The 21,315-nt window shown below is 38.1% G+C and overlaps 1 protein-coding gene across 1 annotated transcript in view; it reads left to right on the top strand.

The window, feature by feature from the left end:
- Nucleotides 1-21,315, top strand: part of ELP4 (elongator acetyltransferase complex subunit 4) — a 132,434-nt gene that overhangs the window by 21,733 nt on the left and 89,386 nt on the right. Inside the window, exons 4-7 of the mRNA XM_014309433.2 lie at nt 1,371-1,502; nt 6,226-6,365; nt 12,612-12,696; nt 17,669-17,857. Coding sequence (XP_014164908.1) covers nt 1,371-1,502; nt 6,226-6,365; nt 12,612-12,696; nt 17,669-17,857 — 546 coding nt within the window. The remainder of the gene's footprint in view (nt 1-1,370; nt 1,503-6,225; nt 6,366-12,611; nt 12,697-17,668; nt 17,858-21,315) is intronic.

Genomic DNA, 21,315 nt, shown 5'->3' with positions numbered 1-21,315 from the left:
GTTAATACATTTAAATGAATGCATAAAGAATATTAATAAAATAAATGTAAATAAATTAAATATTCATGTAAAAGATATTATTAATAAAATTAATAATTATTGAATCTATTATTAAATTATCATTACAAATGGTTGTAATTAATACTAAAATTCCTAATAATTGATTGTTATATATTAATGTTAATTTTATGCATAGTAGATAAGTGTAACACTAAACCCAAAATGGATGTGTTAAAAGTTTCATTGTTTCCTTTCTGAGTTTGTACCGTGTGTACCCACACAAAGCCATGAATGTCACCTGGGTATTTATGGTCACCATAAGCCCTGCCTGTGTGCAGTGTTTGATGTGTGTCCCACCCTTCAATCCACATTCTTCTTCTAAAGGTTTCGGATTTGCTTTTTGACAGTCGCAACGCGCAGTACAGAGCTACTGGCTAGCTCTGTGTGGGTTTGACCCTTGAGGCATGTCACAGTTCTTCCTCAGGAATCTTTGCTCAAGGAAAACAGAGTTTTCAGCCAAGCCTTGTTCTCTTTTAAGCAGAGATTCTGTGCCCTCCAGCTTAGAGGGATGGCTGTGATAAAGCTGGGGCAGAAAACTTCATTGCACTTTATTTTTCCAGTAGGTGTAGAAGCCCATTCCATGAGTTCTGAATTCAGCACGCGTTGTTTACTTTTTCAGCAGTGCAGCAAAGGCAGAAAAGTACATTAGAAACTTTTTTAAAAATCCAGAATTGAACATTCCCCCCTTCCTTTCCTGTGTTTATGTCCATGAGATATCCATCATGAGTAGATATCGTGCCTAATGGTTAGCAGAAGAGAAAATTCAATCCATCCTGTTGCAGTGGCTTTCAGTTGGTGTCTGTAGGCTGTTGTGATCTGTTGGAGACTTCTGAAAGATTTACAGCAGCTAACAAAGTTCTTATGTTAAAATAGGCTTAAATTTGCTATGGGAAAAGGCTTAAATAGGCTTAAATATGCAGGGAACTTGCCCGCTGTCAGAAATGGAGTAGTTTAGGAGATCAGCCTCTAAAGAAAGATTACAAAAAAAGAATATGGGTGCTACTCAATGGGAATGGGAATACTCAAGATGAAGCAGAGCATCAAATGTGGTATTTCCATTCTGCTTTCTTTCTTTTACTTCTATAATTTATTTTTCCAGTAATAATTAAATGGGTTTTTTTCCTGCTCAGTATTAGTAGGAGCCAGTCCTTCAGAAGAGTTCTTTTAATCTATTAATCTTTTACAGATTTTGCAGCTGCCCATTATACTCAGATAACTGTGTTATCTGGCTGGAGGGGGGTGTGGATAAAAACCTGAACTGCTATTTCTCCTGCAGGTAGCTGACATTTTTTTTTGCTCTCTACCTGTAGGAACTTCCAGCCCCTTTGCGTGATGATTCCTACAGGAAGGAACTGGGAGATGAAGCAGCAGCTGTGAAGCCTGAGGATTTTCAGGATTCTATGAAAATAGCCTGGCGCTACCAAAATTTACCAAAAATGGAGGTAATGCCTATTTTCTGCTTCTTTCCTCTTGCACTCAAAATGAATTCGAAAAGCAAATGCTTATCAGTAGAACCTAGGCAACAGAACTACTAATGGGCAGTGTTACAGGATTGCCTCTTGGGGGAAAACTATCATACGCCACTGAATATTTTAATTACTAATGACGCAAAAAGAAAGGGAATTTGAGAGTTTGCAGATACTCTAAAACTCACTACAGACAATAGTAATTTAAAAGCTAAAAACCATTTAAGTTCCACGGGCTTTTTCAATGAGTATTATCAAACTGAGACAGCTTTTTACGAAAGTTTGGATGATGTGCTTGCTTCCAAACGGCCCAAATTTAGTTGCACACAAATTACTTAAGTAGGTTTAATCAACAGGACTTAGTGGGTGTCTGCAGTGGAAGCACTGTGTGGAAGCAAGCTGTTGACCTGCTTATCCATGTGCATAACAACTAAAGCAAGCACTTGAGATTCTCTCAGCCTCACTGTCACTGGGAGCTAAGCACTGGGCAGGGACAATATAAGGAACAAGCTCAGTGGTCAGTCTTTGAGAGTTTACAGTTGTTGGTGTTTTGTGGATAATCAATCTCCCATGGCTGGTGGCTTTCTTATTTAATCCAGCGGCACAATCAGTCTTTAACAAAATTACAGCATTTCTGGCTGTCCAGAATCAAATCCTGGTTTTGTCTGTACATTTTAGTCTACGTTTATAAATTCTGGTTTAGATGTAGTCATACCTGCCTAGTAAGTTCAGTTGTATTCTTAAAAACATAATTGGAATGTGACAAAATGATCTTACAAGGCTTGGCATGTTTGGTTTTCTGTGAAATTGCACAGACATGGCTATACAGTTGTGTCAGAAAAGACCTATATATGGTGACATGCCAAATCAAACAGCCTCCAGGGTAATCATATAATCTCATCAATTTTATTATCGTGAAGCTTGCTGTGCCACTCTGAACCATCCCCAAAATAATTTTTCTGTTTTAAAATCTAGCAGAGTTCCGATATGAAAACAATTGCGCGTTGTTAACAAATTGTGTTCTGATGTTCTAACAAAATAGAAAAATTATTTTAAAAATTCAGTTGGGTGTCCACTCATCTTTAACTTCATAGCAGCAACCACTTCTTCCACTAATGTAATATTTCTTGAAAACGCATGATGTATGTACCCTTGATTACTGAAAATTGATTATGCAAGATAGAATAAGATTGTCAGCCTTTCTGGGGGAGTTTCCCTTGTTATTATTGCTTTTTGAATTGGACCTCGAAAATTCTCAATAGCTGAGAATAATTGAGTTGTGTGTATGTTAAATTTATGCAAAAATTAAAACACACAAATAAAAGTATCAGTCTTAAACAATCTATACTTAAAATTCCTCAGGACATTTTAATTGGTGAAAATTAGGTTTAAATTGATATTTTTCAATATTTTGTATTGCAGTAATCATAAAATTTTGTCTCTGTTCTATGTTAATTGGATTGGTGATTATACTCCATTGAGGAAAAATCTGATACTGCCTTGCTACCCATAACAATACATTTAGTTCAATAATTTAATGAACAACTTTGGTTGCGATTCCTCCTTTAAATGTTCCTTTGCTGGTAAAAACCAATGTTGAATAAAATTTCAAGGCATATTTTCCAAACTGATTGAACTAATATGCCAGTGCATTTCCAAAAACTACTGTCAAATAGTTTCAACTGTGAAAGAGAAAGATGAGCTTTGCTTTTAGCTAGAACTCTAAATGTGATGGCAGAAACTTTTTTACCCATTACCTGGCTAAATACAGAGCAGGAATGCTGAGTAAAAGATGTCATTGATGATTGATTTGTTTACTGTTTCTGAGTAGCAATAGATTTTTGATTGGTAGTTCAGATGTTCCCTTTGCATTTATTTGACCCTGTTTAGACCAGCCAGGTACCTGGTTTTTGATCTTAGGCATGGTGTTTGTATTAGTGCTCTTCACAGTGGTTTCTCTCTACATATTGCACATACCTTGCATCAGAAAAAAGTAGATTTATAAGAAATCTGTTGGAGTGAAAGACCTTGTTATGCTTGATGTGCCTTTGCCAGTTTGTTAGTTATATCTGTATCAGAGGTGAATTAATTTCAACTTTTGAGTATATGGAGAGCCTGTTTTGCAAGGCAAGACAGTGTGGTTTTGTCTGTTTTTTTTTTTTTTTTTAATGAACTGCTTATGTTCTTGGGGCAATATATAAACTGTCACAGCATGAAATCAATTTTCTGCCTTGGTTCTTCCTAAATCTGAGATTTCTAGCACATTAGGATTGCAATTAGAAACATTAACAGCAGACGGTAGCGTAAAAGCGCGCTCTGCTTGCTGACAATTTAGAGTATTTCTCCTTGTGCAAACCAGGAATCCAGGAAAGAGCTGGCCTGAGCCTCCAGCCTGCTGAGGAATGTAGCGATGCCTTCTTGAGGAGCTGGAACAGAAGCTAGAAGGAGTTCAGAGGAATAAAGTAGATATTTATGGAGGTGCCTTCAAAGGCCACACCCTGGCGGTGCCCAGACGGCTCCAAGATGGAAGCAAAAGAGGGCTTGGTCACAAGATCTCACATTTTTGTAACTTTTAGTCCATTTGCATATTGGAGTTAATTGTCCAATTAATAGCTTCAAATGATGAAGCATCATCCTCCTTGCTTGCGTGCCCGCCCTCCTCTTCTCACGTTGCTTAAGCTTTGGGCCTGAATTTTGAAGAGATTGTCCTTGAGTCTGCAGCTGGAATAGGATTGTTTTGTCTTCACCATCCTGTGACAAGATCCTAGTAACAATATAAACTATAAACTAGCTTAATACAAAGCTAGAAGCTGCGCACCAAACCAGGAGAGAAATCTTAAAGCCCAAGGTATCGGTGTCAGAGAGGCCTGGCGAGTGTGGCTGGGCGCTGCGCGCGGCCGCTCTGCCCCGTTCCATTATTCACGCTTCCTCGGGTCAGGTAGGCTTCCCAGCAGCTCCCTGCTAAGCCTGGGAATGCAGGACACTGAGCCCTATTCAGGGCCCTCTGCCATGGACCCAGCTTTTATTGCTTTTATGGGGTTTTATTAGCGCCAAATCCCAGGCTCCACCCAGTTTGTGGGCGCTGTGCTCATTCTTTGGAAGCGGGAGAGGTTATCACCTACCTTAATCCCTGCGGCGGGGTGGATTAAGGACACCAATGTGCCTCAGGATTCTCAAAGAGGATCCTGGAAACTTCTTGTTTCTTCTTTTTTGCTGTCTTTACTAAACTCTATTGGGCCTCAGGAAGGATTTGCATCTGAAATGGGCGACCTGGAGCTTTTCTCAATGAAGACATCAGATCAAAGTTCAGTTAGTCAAGGCCTTTCTAAAACATTAAGGGGGCTTGGAAGTACACAATAAAAAGATGAGCTCTGGCAGAGATTGCAGTAAAAACATTCTGATCTGTAATCCGGATAAAGAATAGATTATAGGCCAAAGAACAGCCCCTGTTTAAATTGCTTTCAGAATCCTTGTTTTGAATAAAGTTACATTTTACAAGAAAAACATTTAAATTTTGATGGAATGTTATGTTTTATTGAACTGCCTGCTTTAAAAATCAGATACCAAGAAATAAATTGGTACATTGATTTAGACAATGTGCTTTTCTATATATATATTTTTTAGTAAAACTGGTTGCCTTGAATGACACGATATTCATAAGCAATTCCATAGGTTTTTAATTTTTTTAAAAAGTAATTATTTCTTTTAACTAAAAGTTTGGGTTTCATTGGTTATTCTGGGAAAAGTATTGCATTGCTCTTACTGTTGATATTCTCTGATAACTGACCAGGCCTAACACCTGTTAGTCAAATAATTTCAAAATATTTACCCAAATCAAATCATTCTAACTAATCCTAACAGTTTAATACTTTTTTGGTGAAATAATGGATTTTTCATGGTATAACAGTCTGGAGGGGGGGTCCCTAGGGGGGTTAACTTTACATGTATAATTCAAATAATGTTGCAGGTTCTGTTCTGAATTCCATTAATATGGACCAAACAGATGCATTTATTTCCTGTATTTAATAGCACAGCATGTTCAAAATGTTTAATTTGTGCACAGGTACACATTAAATTTGATTTATGGTTATGTACCAAAATTAAGATCTGAAGAAAATGTATCTTCATTATGGCAAATCATAGTTATTGCATGTAATGCTCAGCCTATTGTTTATTTGATTTTCAAGGAAATGAAAATAATTTTAAACTATTTCTTATTTTTCTATTAAAATCACTTATATGAAGATGCAATGGTTGGTTTTTTCACTGATCATAAATAAAGAGAAAAATTTTCCAAGTCAGCTGAAAATATTTCTGTAGTACCCATATAATTGTCAGAGACTGAAAAATCAAAGAGGCTGAACACACGATGTTCTGCTGATTTCATAGATCGGGCCTCTGCAAATTTGTGATCATCTGTCTAGAACATGTGCAAAAAATACATTCTTTTAATTATCTGGCTTCACTTTGGTGCTGCAACTTGGAATGGTAGAGGGTGAACTCTGTGTGAAAGATTTACATTCAAGTATGACAATGGGGGAATGAAAACTTAGTAGTAATTATTATAATGTTTTTGTACTTTAAGCTTTTATTTAGGCTGAATGGGATAAAAACAGAGGTTGGAAGTGTATTGCTAGTTAATTACTTTCCTTTGAGAGATAATAGTTTAAGATTGTAATCAGTACTGTTGTTTCCACAGACCAGCCCAACAACATATACCAAGTTTGGCCACTATTATGATGTTTCTAAAAAAATGTCTCCAGAACTGTGTCAGTCTGTGAAATTGCACAGTTTTTACCTCCATGAAGAATTGCCTCTCGAGCCTAAAACGAAAACATGGTAAGTTTTGACACCACAGTTCTGTTGCGTGTTTAGATTTTGCATGCATATTGGCAGGAAATGATAATTGAGTCTGAAATAAATGATTTTGGGTCTAAAATAAATGGTTTTGGGTCTGCAGTTGCTGTGCTGATGGAGGGGGGTTAGGAGCAGTTTGGCTGTGGGTGCCACTCAGTGCTACCCACCTGGAGTGGCACAGGGACAGCTCAGAGCTCTGCTCCCAGCTGGGGGAGAGTTGGAGTTCTGCCTGCTGAGAGTTTCAGACTTTCTGTGCTGGCAGGCACTGACCCCCAAGAGAACACTGCATTTGACCTGAGGCTGTGGAGAAGCTTCCAAAATGGAATGACAGAACTGGGATTGCGGGTGTGGAGTTTGAATAGAAGTGTGTAATATCACAGGGGGGGAAACTCAGAGTTTGGGTTTTTAGAATATAGTAATATATATAAAGCAAGATGGAGGTTTTAGGGTGGAGGCTGGTCCTTCTTCACTTTCTTCTCCATGGGTTTGGGTGGTTTTGTGTAATTGGTCAGGAAACTCCACATTGCAGACTTCAAGTGATTAGTTATTGGGTTAAAAGTGAAAATAATTTAGGTGTCATTTCTTAATTGGATAGTTTAGCCTTAAAAGGCCTTGTAACAAAACATAGTTAGCCATTTTGTGCCTTGTTAGTGAAGAACTGCAGAACTCACTGCCTGTGAGACTGTAACATAGAAAAGAAATAACAAACACCTGAGTCTGAACATGAAGTGTCCTCTCAAGTGCCTTCCATCCCAGTCCAGCCAGAGCAATGAGGAAGCTGCAAACTGGCAGAGGAGGGAGCAGGTTGGCAGTGACAATTAAGGCAGACATTACTAGGACAGCCTGGCTGCACGTTGAGCCCAGCCCTGCTGACAGCCCAGTGTGGGGACTGGGAGAGCTGAGAACCCTCCCTGAGCAGCTCAGAGATGGGCTTGTCAGGTGGCTATCAGCCTTAAAAGGATCTCTGCAGTTTGCAGGGCTTAGGAGACAGGCCATCCTTGACCTACATAGCTCAGAGTGCTAAAACAGATTAGTTGATGATGTGCTTTTACTCCTTACATCCTACAGCTTCACCTAAGGAAAATGCAATATGCTGTGAATAAAATTACAATCACTAATTACGTCTTACAAAACATTTCCTATTCAAGCTCTCCTCGGAGTGAATAACTCATTATGTTTATGGCTGTCAGTAGTGAATTAAGGAAGACTGAGAGAAAATGAGTGACAGTAGCAAAGGCTCATCTTAGCCTGTAGACACACACATCCATTGTGTCTTTCTTGGAGACACTTCAAGTCAAGTCAAACATCAAGGCTGGGCCAGCAATTTTTTTGTCCAGCCCAGTCCCTGAATTTATATAATAGTGTAATTTATATAATTCATATAAAACCTAGCTTTATAGATCCCAGTGTATAGGGCCAGCTCCTGGAGGCACTGTGGGATTCACTGGGATTGATTTCCACTGCAGTGCACTCATATAAAACCTCAGATTTATGAAAGAAGTGCAGCATGAGCCACCTTTCTTAGAGCTGTAGCAAAGCAAAAGCCAAGTCTCTCTCTAATTTGTTCTGTTACATGATCAAATGTCTCTGCTTTGTGAAGTAAATTTGTGTGATAGTGTAAAAAAAACCAAATTTTAGGACAAAGCAGAGAACTTCTTTCCATAGAAGTATTTGAACCAACTTTGTTTATATGTTAATGTTATAATTTCTAATTTTTAGTAGGAGAGCAATAGAGGATGGACGCAAAAAATATCTGACAGGTTGCAAGTGTTGTTACAGTTACTGAGCAATTTACCTCCCTTTCTCTTCTCTAGCTAATGAGAATGTTGTGACTCATCCACTAACTATATGGCTGTCAAGTATTAGTTCATTTTACATTAAAATCAAATTAACTCATCAGTATAGCATAAGGAATGGACTTCATGCATTTAATTTTATAAGCCTTGTTGAATGCTGATATTTTGCTTGTGTGCTAGCCTGATAAAAGTGCATCCTTCTTACTATGCGAGTTCTACTTTTTTTTTGTTTTGTTTAAATCTAACAGAAAGATTGGGTTTATGTAATTTTCTTGGCAAATTGGTAGAGCACAGAGTGATGAGGTGAGGAAGATGATCAAATAGAGGTGGCCTTTGGAAGGCTTCTCTCCTTTTCCTCTCCCTGCCACCTCAACGTGGGTCTCCTTCAAGAAGTCCCTCCCAAGGAAACAAAGGAATTGTGGTGTTGGGAGTAAAGGCAGGTACCAAAGTAACAACTAGTCACCATTCCAAACATTGTCATGCAGTCTAAAAGCTACATGATATATGACAGGGAGGAACAGAGCCCACACTGGGAATAGCAAACTCTTAGAAATCTGTGAGAGATGTAGAGTTGTACAAGTCTCTTTCTTTACAGTAGCTCATTTGTCTTCTAACTTTGATTGTTGTCATTTCTGACCACAAACACAGTGGGTTTTGGATTCCCTATTTTAAAAAGGTTGTACTAGGTCAGTGTTAAGGTGGGAAGAATTTTTCAAAATTACGGTCCCTGATATTTGGCTTAAAAAGGAGAATAGAAGTTCTTGGAAAAATGGAAGCAGAGTTAAAAGCTGACATGCAGAGGATTCAACTCCCTCTTCTGCTGTCACGGGCTGCAGTAAATATGGTAGAAATACAGGCAGGAAATATGGAGAAGTTTTTCTAATGATTTGCACAAGAAGTTGCCTTGCAGACAGGAGTATTGTAGAATCTCGATCACTGAAAATTTCTAAGGACAAGCTAGGTAAACATCTGTCAGACTAATTGAGGTCCTTTTCATCCCTGTATTTGTGATTCTTTAATTCACATTACTCATGATGTCTAAATTAAACTAAATTTAAAAAAATCCATTTTATTTCACCTGTTCCTCAGTGAGTGAACTGTCTCTGTAATTGTAGCTAATGTATTTTTAAGATCATTTCAGAGTTTCCCTTGCAGGATCAGAGATGTAAGGAATTTATTTAGGCCAGAAACTCTTGGCCCTTTTGAGAAATCATGTATATTTATATAGATGTCCCTCTCTGGTTATCCACACAAGCACTTGGTTTCTTTATGGACTTGGAAAGAAAGGTGATGTTTTTGCCTGATTAGATTAAAACTGATCTTTTCTTTGCATTTAAAAATGAGTTTTGGAGGTTATCAACATCATTTGGATTGAGCAGTCTTCCTTTTGTTTCCGGTGCTTTCACATGTGTGTGTACCTGTTTTTTGATAGAGGCAGGGGCAAAGTGCTACCCTATAAACTGGCACCTGCCAGACAGTGCAGGTATAACATTTAATAGCCATGTTTGCTCTCCTTCTTGCAGTCCTGGGACCTGATGGCTGAATTAGACCATGGGGTTCATTTGGATGATCACTCAAGGTGGATGGAAGTTCATTTCCCCATGCTAAAAATTAACTGAAGCCAGTGCTGCTAAAGGAAGCAGTAAACGGGCCTGGGTGTTTGGTGCCAGAAGAAGACATAAACCCTCCCTGTCTTATCTCACTTTTATGCTGGGGAAGGGCAGTTGTGTGCTGGTTTACAGGGATGTGTGGCTGACAGGAGCTGCTCTGCAGTGGTTGTTGCCAGGATATTCTGTCTCCCGGTTGCTGCACTGCTGGAGCTGGCACCCAGCAGAAAGGCAGGAACATCCTCTCTGGTGGCCCTGGGCGCTGCAGGCGACACTGATTTTCTATCTATGCTTTCATATTTTCTATCTATGCTTTCAGTCTCCTTCTTCAGGGCCATTTGATATTCAAAGAAACCAAAATAATGACGTTGTGGTTTTTCAGCGATACTTGTAAATCTTACCTTAAGAAAGTTCGTGCTTTTGAAAAAAGAATAAATTTATCTAGAGACTGGATTTACCAATAAATTTAGATAAAACAGGTTTGACTGTCTTTCCTAATGGAGTCTCCTTTTCCATAACAAGGCTATTTGTCATCCCCTTGATAACCTCACCTTTGTTAAGTGCTTGGAAACTATCAGCAGAGAAGTCAGAGCCTTTGTTGTAACCAGGATACCTTCTTGCCAGCTCCTGCTTTACCCATTACTAAAGTGGTAAACAAAAAAATGAGTAAAGGAGGAATTGTTTAAACTCATTATCAGCATCAAATTGTGTTTAGCAACAAAACCAAAAAAAGACTAGAAACTGGAAAATAAGAAATGTCTTATTTCCTTCCTTAAATATTGTGACAAACATTGCCAGAAGGGTAATGCAACTTGCTTATATAAACAGTGTTTCTACATTATCTTTCATGTTCTTATTTACATAAGATGGGTGAAATTCAAGGAAACCATTAATATTTTAGAAAGAGGTAGAAAAGCACCTGTTTTGACATTTTTAAAAAATCTGCACACACTACATGGTTTTCAAAAATCCTTTCTTTGCTGCAAATCTCTTTCTGGTAGATTAATTGAAGATCTATTTTATTTCTTTGTTTTAATTTTGAGACCCTTTAATGCTGCAAGTGCTTTGGTTATTTTATTCTTTTATCCACTAGCTTTTAAAAACAAGTTAGGAATGAATCGGAAATTGGCAAATATTTTGATTGCAGTATATTCTCTAACGAAATAAAATATTATCTGTTATGATAATGCAAAAACACAGAGAGAGAGAATTTTGGCTACTGTGGGGGGCTAAAGTTCACCCTGTAAACTGGCAGGTGCCACACAGTGCAGGCAGAACATTTAATAGCCATTCCTTTTGCAACTGAGCACTGGGAAAGTAATGGACTTGAGAAGTTCAACTTGCTTTTTTATGTATAGCAAGGCAGACTTTATGCATGAAATATCAGCTTGAGATCATACACTGCCAGTTAATTTTCAGGTCTGAATTTCATAAAGGGTATTAAATTATTAAAGTGCATCAGTTTAGCCAGTGGCCTTCTAGGGCACTAAATCTGAAACAAACAGAATTTGATTTGGAAATTCTCCTTTGTGTTCATATCAGAGAAAGGTCATCTCTTAATGTTATATGATATTGATTGTTACAAAACTCACATTTCTTAGGACCACATGACTTTTTTGATTCTAGATGTTTATAACTCAAGTATATTTGAAGGTTGGGGTTGTATGGATACTGTTTTCTTAAAGGAAACACGCATTTTTGAGTTGAAGCAATGGTGCAAAAGACAGATCATTGCAATTCTTACATGCTTCTCAGAAAAGTTGAATTCTCTCCTGTGCCAAGGGGTGAAAGCAAGTTTATTTGGGTTTATCCATCACTAAAATGCATAGCCTAGGCTCTTAGTAAAATAATGGGAATAATATTAATAGTAATATTTCATTAATATTTGGGCCAGGTGGTCTCTCAAGGTGCCTTCCAACCTGAGCTGTTACCAGACAGATAAATTATGGAGCAAACAAGAATATTTTTAAAGGCAAAATTTTCAAAATAACCTGTTGTATACCCAAAGAAGTAGAAGAGCAAGAGGTTTGAATCCTCAACCCTTGATGAGACTGGAAGAAAATGTCAGAGACAGAAAAGATGGAAGGGCTTAAGCTGCAATGGGGAACCTGCATCAGCCCAGACACTCAGCTCTGTGTGGTCCATGGGATTTAAGAAAACAATTTCTCTTTTAAAAGCGAGCACCTGAATTGTTCTTTGAAAGTAAAGAGCTTCTAAGTCTGACAAGATGATTTGCTGAACCTTCATTTTGTGTTGCCTGCTTAAATCCATTTTTAGCCAGTGGTTTGCTTTTGTTTGTTTTTCTGAATGTTATATTTTCTAAACAATACGTAGAATAAATGCTACCTCGCAATTTTGCTGTCATGCAAATAAAGCTGTGAAAATGCATGAAAATTTCCATAGAAAGTCAACTCTGTTCATCAGAGCATTGATTAGGTATACTTGGAATAACAACTGGGTAGATCTCTGTCAGTTACAGAAGATTAGTACTGGGCTGGAATGGTTTCAACTTTAAGTTGATACATTAAATCATTAATCTTCTAGATGTAAGTGAGCCTGACATAATTAAGTTATCTTAATCCCTAGAGATTTTAGCTTTCACTAAATGTCTGAGCACTGAACTAGTTAATATGAAGCAATCACAACTGCTTATAATGTCAACTTTATTCACAGAGTTTGGGGTTTTTTTTCTTCTCTGACACCTCTTTTCCATGTGACACTTGCACTGAGAGCTGCATCCGTTCATATTTATTTTTTATACAGCTGTTAGAGACTTGTAGGAGAATATTGAAATGTGTAACTGAAATATTTTTGCATCCCAACAGGAATATGAATAGTGGTTATGCAAGGCTGCTTCAGTCCATTCAGAGGATCATTTCCCAGGGGGGCTTTGATGGCTCTGATCCCCAGGTACTGAGCACCCTCACACCCCTCTTTAATCCTGTAACTATTCTTTTCTTTTCTTGCGCAAGGTGTTGGACAAATTATTAAGGAACAAATTGTTTCTAAACATTGCTAAAGTAAACAAGCAAAATAAATAGTGCTGTTCATGTTTTAAGGGTTTGGGTTTTTTTGAGGTTTTACCTGTTACAGATAAGCAGAGAAAGAAATGTAAGGCAGCATTAGTAAAATGCATTTTCTGTGCAATTAGTTAATAAATGGATGGCCAAATATAATGGAAAGAAGCAAAACACATTTTCACCTACAATATTTGTTTTTTCAAATTATAGCTTTAGCATAATCTGCTCAAGATTCTTGAGGTTAAACTTTTACCCCTAAATGTTCAGGGTTTTTTATTGTTGTTTTAACTGGTGGGAATTTTTTAATTGATTAAGTGGTAGCATCTTTATGTGGTGAGCATTGAAAGAGAAGTAAAGAAATAAGAATGCTATTTCAATTTACAAATCAGCTTATCAGCCTTCCAAAAATCTCTGTACTCTTCATAAAGTATAAAATGTGGGAATCAAAAACACTTTAAGTGTAACAACATAGGCTGGAAGACCTTTTCTAATTTGAGCAGTGCCCTATAAGTTATTCTCTGTCATATTCAGTAACATGGCAGTCCTTTGGAGCTGATGGAAATAATATAATAAATTGTATCTATTGAAGCTGAATTGAAAGGTAATCATTGCTGTACAGTAGAAATGTCACTGCAGTAGAAGCCAATTAGCACAGACTCTGGAGAGCCTGAAATTATTTAATACAAGTTCAATATCTTAAGAATATCAGGGGTTTTTTTCCTGTTGCTTAAGTGCACATCAAGAACTGCCTGAATCTGCTGGAATAGCTTGGGAATGATTTTTGCAGGGAGATGATGCAGGAGAGGCTGTTTTGCTGTCTGCCAGTGGGGTTTGGGAGCGTTACCTGCACCGAGCCCTCGTGTGTAAATGTCGGTGCTTGTGCTCAGCCGAGATATCTGGGAGGGTTTTGCCCTCCCCTCCTCGGTGGCAGTGCCAGCCTGGAGAAGGCCATTGGTCCCTGCCAGGCCCCTCTCCCCGCGGTAGCCATGGCAACAGGGATGTGTGTCATCCTGCCGTGCTGCCCGGGGATGCTCCTCCTGCCTCAGAGCCCCGGGTGACACAAACCCCCTGCCAGCCCCCAGCCAGCCTCCTGCCCAAGACATCAGCCTCTTGCTGCTTATTTTTCTTTATACATACACTTATATAAAAGAAAATGAAGGTTTTTCAGAACCAGCACTTGGGTATATTTTTGCTTGCAAAAATTCAACGTCACTGATCATTATTTACTCTGCTTTTTGTCGACTGTTTCAAAATGACTTACTAGTGTCAATAAAACAAAACCTGAACTTTAACTGAGATGAATCTAACAGTGTATGTTTGCTCAATAATACATATAAATTTCAAAGGTGAAACTTTAAAAGTCAGTTTTCAGGCCAGTTTATTGATCTAGAAAGCCATTAGCACTATGTAGTTCTTTCTGTTTCAAGGGAGGTAAGGCAAACAATTTCCTGGACTGGTTTCTATTATTTTCTTTTAATATTCCACTTTCCCCCTTGCATCATCTTTCTTTGTACAGTCAAATTTTGTACATTTAGAAGCCTTGTATAATACACACTTCTTAAAAACGTCTCCAGACTTGAATGTAGCAGTGGCCTGGAGCACACCTTGGATCTTTTATTTGCCAAATCTCTGAGCAATTCCTTGCTATTTCATTTCATTTACTGAGCTCTCTAAAGTGCTTTTTAAGCAGGCAGGTGTGAAGATTGTAGAGTAAGGAGCAGCCTGTATCCTTCTGGACCTGTGTATAATTGCCATATATAATCATAAAAGCTTTTAAGAAGTTTGTGCATGTACTCCCACCCCCAAATAATCCTGTACTTGACTGGCAAAACTTTCAGATATTTTTTGGTTGCTTTCACATCAATTTGCCAATGATACTTAGATTTACTCGTTTATTTGAAGAAAACTGAGCAGAATGTGACTCATCCCAGCTGAGAGATGGTTTAACACAATTGGGAAAATAAGTGAAAACCATCATTAGAGGTTTGGTAGCCTTTGATAAAATGCTCAGGTGCCTCTAGGACCTAGTACAGGCAGTTAACATTAGTTAATAGTTAATAATTAGTTAATATTTGCAAAATCAGAGTTTGAATTACCTAGAAGCTACAAATACAAGCCTTAGGTTGACAGCCTTTCTAAAGCCTCCCAGTAACTCTGCTGTTGATCCTTAAGTGGGAATCCTTCACAAATTGATCGTTGGTATTAAGTTATATGGAATAGCACCTCTGTGTTTCAGAGTGTTTTGGGGTTTTCATGTTTGACATCAGAGCTTTAATAGGCAACTATTTCCTAACATTAATTTTATATACTTTGGAGGGTTTCAGGGTAATAGTTGGGGGGATTTTTTTTTGTTGTTGCCATAGAGTTGGGTTTTCAGAATTCTTCCTAATCAGAATTTCTGCTACCAAATCAAACACTGTTAGAAGAATTACATTAGGTTTTTTTTAATTGCAAAATAAATCCAAACTTCCAGGCTAATGTGAATATTAAAGATCTAGTGCATTTTAAAAAATGTTATCCTACTCTTTACAGCAGGCTGGTTGTAGGAGACCCCGGGACTTACACTTTTCTTGTATTTCAGTATTGGAATAAACTGAAATAGAAAGAAATTTTATATATATTATGAATATTAGTATATATATTTTGTATATATATGTATGTTGTTCTTACAGATGTTCCTCATAAGAAAAAATATTTTTCTCATTTAAAAAGTTTCTGTAAGTTTTCTCTAGGTTTGTGTTGAAATTTTGAAATACTTTAATGCTTTCTCTGCCTGGTTAATGTCCATGATATCTGGATGAAACAATTTTCTTAAATGCCTGGCTGGTTTTTTTCCTGTTGCTTAAGTGCACATCAAGAAATGCCTGAATCTGCTCTGATCAGAAGTAATTAAAGAATATTAGACAAAAACTTCTCTTTTTTGCCATTTTTTTTAAAACTGAACACCTGATCTGAGAGGATAGCATACAGAGAAGTGTTGTCTTATCCTGTACTGATGTCCTGATCTTCATACAGTGGTGTAATAAGTTAACTTTTTGTAACTAAAGCCTAAAAGCTGCAAAGCCTGAGACTAAAGAAGCCAGAGTTGAAGCACAGATTGCTTCCCCAGGGACTGGGGTTCTGTTGGCAGATCAGCTCCCTGGGTGAGACACAAGTGGATAAAAGCAGAGCTACGTGGGGCTGACTGTGTCTCACCACCCAGGCTCTGCCTACCCAACATGGATAAGGAAGCTTTTGGAAGAGCAGCCTCGTGTCTTGTCCAAACCTTTCCTCTGGATTTCCAGAGCAGCTGGGCCATGGTTTGTGCTTGGGAGTTGCTGTTTATTCCAGCTGCTGGAAATTAATATCCACTAATGCCTTTGTGCAGGCTGCCCTGGAGCAGAGGCTGGACAGAGCTAAAGAATAAAGCAGGGATTGATTCCAAGCATCTCCTCCATGGATCCACCTTGGGCAGCACCAGAGCCCAGCCAGGGCTGCACCCAAGAGGAACCAAAATGGCCCCAAAATGCACGAGCGCTCCCGGGGTCTCTCCCTGGGATCAGTTCTGCTCCATTTGCATCTTGCACTTCATTGTCCCATTCCAGCTTTAGCCCCTGCAGTCCCACCCTGCTTGTTTTTCTCTCTGCAGCCCACGGGGTTTGTGCTCTGGGGCTGAGATTTGGGTCATTTGTCCTTGGTGCCCAGCTGGAGCAGGAATTGTTTTGTCTCCCTGCTCTGTGCACAGACCTCACCATCCCTGAATATGGAGCTCAGACCCACACACTAAAGCAGCACAGAATGTGAAAAATAGAAAAGCTAAAACCTGAGGCATCAGTGCAGTTTAACAAAACACTTTGTGAGAAGTACCTGCAAGCTTTCACTAATCAAAGCTAGTATTTATATATATATATATGTATGTGTGTGTGTGTGTGTATAATTAAAGCTGGTCTTCAGGTATGAGCCCTGAACTCTAGAAATTTTTCTTTAATCACCTTGTGCAGCAAGTCTTTCAATGAGGGAGTTCCTTGTCTCTATCTCAGCTATTGATGGCAAATACATCTAAAATCCTTTCCAAAGACCACCAGGAAGGGTCATATCAAACAAGCAGAAATGAGAGTTGCCATCATGAGAGATAACATTTTACTTTGCATAAGCAAATTAAAACTTTGACTTCATCATCTGTCCCTTCAGAAAAGGAGCTTTATCTTGGCCACTGCCTCTAGAGCAGAGCAGAAACTCTCATGTCAAGGTGGGGTCCTTGAGGGACAATCTGTCCCCATCACACTCTGCCTTTCCACAGCTGTGGCTACAACTTAGTGGGAAGAAGTTGAAAGGGGCACAAATGCTACTTGGGGGCTTCTCAGGCAGTGGCAGGCCCCTGTGCTGGTGAGCAAAGCACTGGCCTTGTTCTCTCAGAAGGAGCAGAAAAAGTGGAACTGAGGCAGACCATGGAACAGTCAGGTTATGAAAGTGACACAGCAGAAAGCTGAAAATAGAGGGAGAAATTGTGTTTGATTACTCCAGCAGGCAGTCTTAGAACTGGGAGAAAATACTCTTCTACATGATTTTTAAGACAGTGATGGAGGGTAGAAAGGATGTGAAATGCCCTAGTGTTACTAGATTTTATTCCAGAATATACTTATATTTAGCTGGTTAAAAAATACGAATTAGTAGTTCTCAGTATTTCTATGTGGCTGTTGGAATATCCATGGTATCTAAGCAGTGAAAAAAAAATCCCATTTCATTTGCAATTTTTATAAGATTGACAGAGATTACTGTGATTACATAAAACACAACATTATTATGGACATGCGTTCTAGAAATTGTATTCCTCCTAGCGTTTAAAAAAATAACTTTTTTAAATTTTTTTTTTTCCCAAACAGAAAAAACAAAGGAATGTTTTGAGGATAGGAATTCAGAGCCTTGGTTCCATCTTGTGGGGTGATGATGTTTGTTGCAGTGATGCTCCCGAGGATCCTCAGAGCCTGACCAAGTTCCTGTATGTTCTGCGTGGCCTGCTCAGGAAATCCCTGTCAGCCTGCATCATCACAGTGCCTGCTCACCTCATCCAGGTAGGAATGCTGCTTTTGCTGCCTCCAAGAGCTCCCACAGCACTCAGCAAAACTTTAAAGCCTGTGGTAAAAAAAAAAAAAAAGCAGTTCTGGACATTTTTAAAGCATTTTTGTTCAAAGTGTGAACTTAAAACTTATGCTTTTGTGGGAGAGTCCTGCTGCAAAATCTACAAAGAACTAAGTGCAAAATTGTTTTATTTAGTAGTCCACTAAAGCACACAGGTTTTGGGGATTTTATTGATGGAACTTCTAGGGTAAGCAGTGCATGAAGAAAAAAGAAAATTCTCCTTTCTCAACCACAAAAATAGGACTACATTACTCTGGAAGAGGATTTCAAGACAATGACGCGAAAAACTTGCCCAATTACGAATTTTAGGAACAGTTAGGTCAAATGTTGGTCTGATTCATTTTTTTTTTAATTGTCAAAATTTCAGAAACTGTAAAAAAGCAAATATCTATAGTAATATATTTTTCAATTATTTTACAACATGTAAAATGATTGAAAATGTTTTTCAAACGTTTTACAACTATGTACTTTCTCGGCACATTCAAAATGCTTTTTGGAGTATCAATACAAGGCTTTTCAGTCTGCTGTCTTTATCTAAAATGGTCATTATAGTGATATCTGATCTTGTTTTTAAGGGTATAGATTTGCTCTATAATTCTAATATCCTCTTCTATTGGGACTAGGAGCAAACCAGTTATGGCATGAGCCATTTTCCCAACTGCAAAATCAGAAGCAATTAACAGCATTGTTCCTGATAGTGTACAGAGACTTAAATATATCTTCTGAAAATAAACATTTTTGCAAAAGGAAAAATGTAGATAGTCTTTTGTTCTGTGGGTGTAACTTACAAAAGCAAAAATGTTATTATTCACAATGAACAGAGAGCCTATAATTTTGTATATTTGATTTGATCATAGTAAAAAAGTACTCATATTATAAAACCTCATATTATGCAAAATATTTTCGTAGTAGAGGAGTTTATCAATAGATGAGATCCTGGCTTGGGTAGGTACATGACTCAACACTTACTGCATTTTGTTAAAGGTCTTTGAAAACCTGCAAATGTTATTTATTTAAATACCAATGCAATTAATCCTTCAAAAATAAAGAAGGTTGATTTTCTAGTTTTACCATTGTAGTCAAAAGTGTGTGAATATTTCTCTTGCAGTACACACCTCTACCTCCTTACTTATTATTTTTAAATATTAGCTGGCAGTCTGCCTTCAGAAAGAGGAGCAGTTAAATTTCATGCAAGAAATAGAATTTGTGCATGTAAAAACTATGATCCTACTTCTTACACACTGGAATTGCCTGTCCATGATTGGGATATATTTCCATAATGGTTTTCTTTAGATACATTGCCAATAAAAAGAATGTTTGTATTTTAAGGAAGCACAGAAGTGTCTCTAAGGTAGAAACTGAAGGATGCTTCAAACTTACTCGAGAAGTTGATTATATTGATGAAACTTCTCGGACAAGCAGTGCATGAAGAAAAAAGCAAATATAAAAATTCCAGGGAGTTAAAATTGAAATTATAAATCATTTTTTAAATAACTGAGTTTTTAATTTTAACAGTAAGTGCTGGAAAAGCCTGAATTAAAAAAAAATAAGGGTACAGAATGTGCAGAATCTTGGCCTAGCTGTCTTAAACAAACAAGAGCATGAATTTAACTTAATGTGGAAGTTGGTGTACCCTTTGAGCATGGTGCTGTGGAGAGAGCAGTCATTAGGAGGAGCAGAGCTGCTGAGGGTCCCTGGTAGGCCACGGGAGTGAGTTCCCAGAGCCCTGCAGTGTGCTTGCCGGCCTCCCCGAGCAGCCTGTCCGGAGCCCCTGGGAGCGTGTGCAGCCTCCCTGGCACCGGTAATTGGGGATGCTGCCGAGCGCAGCCCGACATGTGCGGGGCTGCCTGGTGCCCACAGCAGCTGCTCTCCTTCCCTCTGCACGCCTCCTCTCCTCTCTGCTGCGCTCACGTCTCCTCTTCCCAGCACAGTGAGACACAGAGAGATTTTCTCTTTCTTTTTTCCCCCAAGTATTTATGTTTAATTCCATCAGCCAGCTCCAGCATGTGCTTTATCTGTCCAACCTTTGAGTCAGTGCGCTGAACACACAGAGAATTCACGCTGCTTTCCTGAAGTTGTAGCAAATTCCCCATTTTTTTACCCCTGAACTACTCTAGTACTACTCTAATAGTTCCTCTGCTTCCCAGGTTGTAGTTCAGCCCCTAACTAAGTTAATTGGGTGGCCTTCACGTAAATTCTTCGCATGTGTAGTTTTCATGAAGGACATGTAAGTTCAAAATCACATTTAATCAAAGTTTTGTCTGGATGACAGATACAAAAAAATAGCTTTGTCTTTACCTGCTTTGTCATGAAAAAGTGTATTTTTGGTAGTGACATAACTTCCCTTGTCTCTGTCAATCTCCAGTACTAGTTACTCCAGTGAGAAGAAATAAAACAATTGGTGGTACTGATTTTTGACAGGGGCAATGTCTTTTGAGCCCAGACTAATTCTGGTTTTTATATGAAGTCTATGAACAATGCATATATTTTTAAATTTTTTTAAAATTTTTTTTTTCCTGTATTTTGCCAAATACTTTGCGTGTTGTACTGTGACAGGGAGTTCAAATTGACTCTACCTGGTTTCTTTCTTTTTCAGAAAGTTTAATTTTGCTTTTACCTTTCTTATATTATTCTTTTTTTTTTTTTTTTTTGGCTGGTGAGACATTAAAATGATCCTCCCTATTTAATATTTTCTTTATTCTGGTTTGCAGTTTTTCTCATGGTGCCTTCTTAATCTGTTTCTAAACAGTCACTTAGCTTTCTAGATAAACAGTATTGCTGTTATTGTTGGTTCACTTTCCCTAAATTCTCATTTCTGGTTGGCTCTTCAGTGTTTGCAGAGCATTAAATAGTGATTTTGTTCTTGATGTTTTTCCCTCTGTGATACAAATGCACCAATGTGGCTCTTACATTATTCCAGCAATCCATTGTCTTAGATTTAATAACTCAGAATTGCATTTATCCAAAGATAATGCTCATTAATCCAGTCTGATGGGACAGTTCATGATGTCCTGTAAGGCTGTATTTTGGTAAAAGACACAAATTTGCAAAAAGAGTGTGTTTGTGTGTGGAGTTTTTCCAGAGTAACTGGAAAAAAATTGTAGTCCACTAAAGTACACAGATTTTGGGGGTTTTGTTGATGGAACTTCTAGGGCAAACAGTGCATGAAGAAAAAAGAAAATTCTCTTTTCTCAACCACAAAAATAGGAATACACTATTCTCGAAGAGAAAATGGCATGAAAAACTTATCCAAATATGAATTTTATTCAGGTGATGTGTGACAAGTTTTTACTTGATTGATATTTTCTACTGATTGAACATCCTCTTATCTTACACTGTCTGTCAGGTAATAAATATTGAGCTACTTACAAGTGTGATTAAAATAGTTGAT

Source organism: Geospiza fortis, unplaced genomic scaffold (assembly GCF_000277835.1).
Source record: "Geospiza fortis unplaced genomic scaffold, GeoFor_1.0 scaffold113, whole genome shotgun sequence".
NCBI classification, from domain to species: Eukaryota; Metazoa; Chordata; class Aves; order Passeriformes; family Thraupidae; genus Geospiza; species Geospiza fortis.
Note: the sequence above shows the minus strand (reverse complement) of the source record. Positions and strands in the feature narration are given on the sequence as shown.